The sequence below is a fragment of the Austrofundulus limnaeus genome, unplaced genomic scaffold, assembly GCF_001266775.1.
Source record: "Austrofundulus limnaeus strain Quisiro unplaced genomic scaffold, Austrofundulus_limnaeus-1.0 Scaffold89, whole genome shotgun sequence".
Classification (NCBI taxonomy): Eukaryota; Metazoa; Chordata; class Actinopteri; order Cyprinodontiformes; family Rivulidae; genus Austrofundulus; species Austrofundulus limnaeus.
In genome coordinates, this window is record NW_013952491.1 from 1960803 (window position 1) to 1966849 (window position 6047).

Here is a 6047-nt window from a genome sequence, read left to right on the forward strand (position 1 = left end):
ACTAAAAAATTCACAAGAATAGAACTTCTATTTTTATGCTGTTTATCACAAATTTAAAAAAAACTGTCTGCTCTTATAGGCAGCGCTGGACGTGTCAGGCACTGTGTGTGTTAGCATGTAGCACAGGGCTAGTCAACTAAATTTCTCCAGGGGCCACAGTTACTGCAGGTAAAAGCTGAGGGGCCGAACAGCCAACAATTAAAGTCATTATGTAAATAAACCAAGTATTACAAAGATGTGTTACCTTTGAGATTGTTTATTTTGTTGCATTTAATCATGAACACAACATACAGAACCCTGTGTAGTAAATGTAGTGATATTAAAACATCAAAAACAATAATACCACATTCTGCCTCTTATTTAACACAAATATTTTGACATCTCTGATTTGCCAAATTTTTAAAGCAATTTCATTTTCACTTTCATAGTTTTATCTTCAACTGCTTACTGTCTTTGCCTTTTCTTAAAGAACTTAGAGTAATTAAAGTAGAAAACTGGGGATTTGGTCTTAAGAGGTGAATGAACCAATTGGTGGGCCAAACTTTGGTCACCCCCGCGGGCTGACAGTCGAATAGCCCTGATGTAGCATCTTTAGCTGCTAAACTTCAAACTAAGAGTGTGAAAAATAAGTAATAAAACATTTAACAATATTTAAATAACAAATATAGATATTGATTTCATATAAAGTGAAAATATTTGTTGTTTGACTACTAAATAAAGACTTTGTCTAGAAATGCTTTTATTCTGAAAGGGGTAAACTGGACAGGGCCATAACAGGGATTTTAGGATGTTAAAAGATTAAAATATATTTTTGAACCTTTTAGTTGTCAAATATATCTTCATACCTGGAAAGGATAATGCAAATCTGGAGTATCAGAGAATTAGCCTAAAATGTAAGACTGTTTCTTTGTTGAGCAGGTTTGATTCAGAGGCTCCATTAGGGAGGCAGAGAGAAGCGCCTTGCTTTAATTAAGTTGCTCCTCCTCCTCCTCCTCCTCCTCTACAGTCCAGTGTTTATCAGTAAGGCAGCAGCCTCCTACAACAGGGAGTTTGGCACAGTGACCTGTTCATGTTCTCCAGAGAGCCACAACAAAAACCAGTCAGGACACAAACAGACTCACAGGGGTTTTTAGGATCAACAAGAAACCAACGGGTTTGGAGGGAAACCCAGACCTCTACAGAAAGTTCTGGGTCTGACACGAGGTCTACACATAGTGTGGACCCTCCTGATTTCAGTCGTTTAGATCCAGGATCTTCAGCTCATGATCCAGAACTCAAGTTTAAAACAGAGACCAGTAAATCAAGAGCTTTACCTTTCTTCACCACAYCAAACTGGAGCAACACCCTTCTACATTTAGGTTTTAGCTAGATTTTTTTTTTTTACTTTTAGCTTTTCACAAGCCTTTTGCTACTTTTGGCTAAAGTTTATTCCTTGCTTTTTAGCTAGTCTTTTACTATGTTAATGTTTTAGCTAGCCTTTTGCTAATTGTAGCTTTTCACAGACCTTTTGCTACTTTTAGCTGATGTTTATTACCTTGCTTTTTAGCTAGTCTTTTACTATGTTAAAGTTTTAGCTAGCCTTTTGCTACCTTTAGCTTTTCAAAGGCCTTTTGCTGCTTTTAGCTAACATTTACTACTATGAATTTTAGCTAGCCTTTTGCTTCCTTTGGCTTTTGACAAGCCTGTTGTTACTTTAAAACTTTATTACTTTGCTTTTTAGTTATTTATTTATTTTTTGCTAGGTTTAGGTTTTAGATAGCTTTTGCTACCTTTTGCTTTTCTCAAGCCTTTTGCTACTTTTGGCTAATGTTTATTACCTTTCTTTTTAGCTAGTCTTTTACTATGTTAAGGTTTTAGCTAGCCTTTTGCTAAATGTAGCTTTTCACAAGCCTTTTGCTACTTTTGGCTAATGTTTATTACCTTGCTTTTTAGCTAGTCTTTTACTATGTTAAGGTTTTAGCTAGCCTTTTGATAATTGTAGCTTTTCTCAAGCCTTTTGCTACTGTTGGCTAATGTTTATAACCTTGCTTTTTAGCTAGTCTTTTACTATGTTAAGGTTTTAGCTAGCCTTTTGCTACCTTTAACTTTTCTCAAGCCTTTTGCTACTTTTACTACTTTTAGCAAACATTTATTACTTTGCTTTTTAGCTAGTCTTTTACTTTGTTAAGATTTTAGCTAGCCTGTTGCTACTTTTGGCTAATGTTTATTACCTTGCTTTTTAGCTAGTCTTTTGCAACCTTTAGCTTTTCACAAGCCTTTTGCTACTTTTAGCTAACGTTTACTACCTTGATTTTTAGCTAGTCTTTTACTATTTTAAGGTTTTAGCTAGCCTTTTGCTAATTTTAGCTAACCTTTATTACTGTGCTTTTTATGTAGCCATTTACAGCATTTAGCTAAACATTAGTACTTTGACATGTAGCTAGCCTTTTGCTACTTTTAGCTTTTCACAGGCCTGTTGTTACTTTTAACCTTTATTACTTTGTTTTTTTAGCCTTTTTTTGCTAAGTTTAGGTCTTAGCTAGCCTTTTGCTACCTTTAGCTTTTCACAAGCCTTTTTCTACTTTTGGCTAATGTTTATCACCTTGCTTTATAGCTAGTCTTTTACTATGTTAAGGTTTTAGCTAGCCTTTTGCTAATTTTCGCTTTTCACATGCCTTTGAGCTAATACTTTTAGCTAATGTTTACTACTATGCATTTTAGCTAACCTTTTGCTACCTTTGGCTTTTCACAAGCCTGTTGTTAGTTTTAAACTTTATTACTTTGCTTTTTATCTCTCCTGTTACTATGTTTAGGTTTTATCTAGCATTTTGCTACCCTTAGCTATTCACAATGTTTTGTTACTTTTTGCTAATCTTTATTACTGTAGCGTTTTTCTACTTTTAGCTATCCCCACCCTTTCCCTTCCTTTAGTCACCCTTTATTATAGTGCTTTGTGGCTAGTGTTTTGATGCTTTTAGCTAACCTTAATGACTTTGCTGTACAGGGGGCTTTTTGCTACATATAGCTAAACTAAATTACTTTGACTTTTAGCTAGCCTTTTACTATTATTAGCTTTTCACAAGCCTTTTGCCATGTTTAGCTAACCTTTGCTGGTTCATATTTTTACCTAACCTTTTGCCTTGTTTAGGTTTTTGCTAGCATTTTACTAGCCTTTAGTTACTTTTCGCTAACCTTAACTATTTTCCCCTTTAGCTAGCCTGTTGTTTATTACTCGTTACAATTAATGAGGCCACCTCCTGCTCCCTCCTCCCATCACTGGTGAACAAGACTCTCAGATACTTCAACTCATCAGTTCAGCACCAAGTCACAACAAACAGCATCTCAGGGAACTGTACAAGAAAAATTACATAAATTATTCCAAGGAAGCCAGAAGATTGCATCAAATCTTTACCCAGTTGAGATAAAGATCCCCACCTGACCTGGATTAGTGTCCCCAGCTGAGAACCATGACCTCATGGTGGACAGAACTAAAGGAACAGGACCCCGAGGTCCCCAGCTGCTCACCTGAACAGGTTCTCAGCTCCGGCTCTCATGCGCATCTCCTTGTTGATCTGCTGGTTGATGCGAGCGCGGCGGTGCTGCAGTTTGCTGCGCTGCGTCTGAGCGAAGGGGTCGCAGCCCTGCGGTGGAAACCAGAGAAACACCAGAGTCCAGATCTCATTTAAAGACGAGGACCTAAAGGACCTAAAGGTTTCTGTTTTACTCCTTCAGCCTCAACAGTGACGTCATGAGAGTGATTCAAACTAAACTCAGGATTTTTACCTGCAGCTGACCTTCGAGTTCTTCAATACTCTCTAAAGCAGCAGAGTCAAACTCAGTTATATAAGGGGGACAAAATTTAAAACTTGGTCCAAGCCTTTTTGTCAATATTTATTGAAAAACAAATTATTCTTATAGAAATATTTTAATGAACTTCTATAAATAAGTAGCATTTAGAATAAACATAAGCTAAAAATAGACCAAAAATGAAATGTAGAAAGACTCATCATTAGAATTTATTTTTTTTGCCTTATTCTTTATCATCATTTTAGTTTATTATTTCTTAGAGATACATATTATCACAATCCAGCAAATCAGGTAAAAAGAAAAACCCTCACTTAAAATCCAGTTATTTGATATTAAAATAAGAAAAGAATACAGGAAAATATATTTAAAGTTGATTATCTTCAACTCTTTCCACAACAAAATCTAAAATTACTGAAACATTTATAGTTAATTGTCTTGACTCTAAAGTATTAACTTTGGAACCAGATAAAATGTTAAAGAGGGCCATATTTGGCCCGTAGGGCCTGAGTTTGACACATAAAGTTAAACAAATGTTCTGTATTTGAGGTGCTGAGTGTAAAATAAAATGTTGAAACACATTTATCATTATTTAGTTTGCTTTTTGTAAAAAACTGCTCAAACATTTTATTGTTATTTAGCTCACTGTTCTTACAAGTTTGCTAATTTTTACTAAATGTTAAATTTAAATGTTATATAATATGTAAATATTAAATTTTTTAATTCTAAATGTGTAAATCTAAATCTAAAATTTTAATCTTTAACGTTGAATGCAGGTTTGCTCTTGGTGCTCGGCTCTTGTTATGAGTTGCTAATACTGCTAGCGCTGCTAACGATGCTAACGATGCTAATGCTGCTGAAGCCAGCATTTAAAATCTAAATTCAAAATGTGTTTATTGAAAACAATACGGGTGGTACCTGTGGTCCGGCAGCTGGGACACCAGTTGGATGTCTTGTAGAGAAGTGTTAGCAACAGTAGTAGGATTAGCAGCGTTAGCAGTTCTCCTTGTCTCAGGATGATGACATCATAACAAGAGCCAAGAACCAACAGCAAAGGCTGTTACTGTAAACTTTAACATTTAGCCACAACGTTTATTTAACTTAAATTTACACATTTAGACTGAGGATTTAATATTTACATGTGTTATTTAACATTTAAATTTAACATTTTATTTTACGTTTGGCTCCTTGTATCTGTGATGGTATGGTAATAAATCATCTTTCACTCAAAACTGTTTAAATCAATTCTCCCCATTTTAAATGAATGGTGACGTCATTTCGGACAGCCTTGTACTCACGGGTTAAACGCAGATAAAAATGAAAGCAAACAGCTCAGTTAAGAGTTAAAAATGAGCCAAAGGTGAGGAAACAAAACAGATTATCTTCTGCACAAAGCTCCTGAGGTTCTGATCTGTCTTTAAAGGAGGAAACGAGCCTTTCCTGGAGGATCTGAACCGACTGCGGGGGGCTTAAAGTCGGGCTCACCTTGCGGATGCTCCCGCCGCCGTCTGTGGGCAGCATTACGGGCATGTCGTCATCCGAAGCTCCGTCTGACACAGAGTCCAACTCCCTGCGAAGGAAAACAACATTTACACGATCATTAAAAATGATTTAAATCAAGTCTTAAACTCTTTTTATCCGTCATATATCCCGTCTGAAGGCGGACTGTGAGCTAGCTAACGGGCGGGGAGCACTTGCCTGGTAGCAGGTTCCTCCATCGTAAAACCAACAAACACCGGCGCTTTAAAACTCCTCACATCCCTCCCGGTTCTTTCCACCGACTTTTTATCAATCCAAAAAACACACAAACGTGTCAGAGAAACGCCCCACGCGTGTTTCTCCTCTGCTGGACACGAACCAACGCCAAATCTCCGCTGTTTGACGCGACCTTATCCTCTGTTTGCAGACTTGTTGCGTGTGGAGCTGCTGGAAAAAAAATAGGAAAAAAAAGGAGCTTACTTTTTGTAGAGGGCGGGGCATGAGCGAAGGTACTGACCAATCAGAAAATGGTATTTTGTAAGCGACGGCAGAAAGGACCAATCAGAAGGAGGACAGTCCAATCTGACCAATCACAAGTTGTCTACAAGTCCCGTTTACTCCTCAGCCGTTGTTATAGTAACGAGAGGGGCTGTGGCTTTGTGCGCGAGCTCCATGTTTATTTATTTTATATTAAGAGCTTTAGTTTGTAACTGATTGTAACTGATATAGTTTGGTTTTATCTACAAAATGATCAAATGTCAGCGTCGTTTCATGTTGTTAATAAT

At 36.8% G+C, this 6047-nt stretch overlaps 1 protein-coding gene across 1 annotated transcript; it reads right to left on the minus strand.

Annotated features, from left to right (window-relative positions):
- Positions 1-3504: 3504 nt before the first annotated feature.
- On the minus strand, positions 3505-5714 carry LOC106520254 (rhophilin-2; the record flags this gene model as incomplete). Its single annotated transcript, XM_014012229.1, is given in 3 exon segments — positions 3505-3620; positions 5269-5353; positions 5482-5714. Coding segments are annotated over 3 exon segments (221 nt in total), but the record flags the coding sequence as incomplete, so codon positions are not given.
- Between the last annotated feature and the right edge of the window lie 333 nt (positions 5715-6047).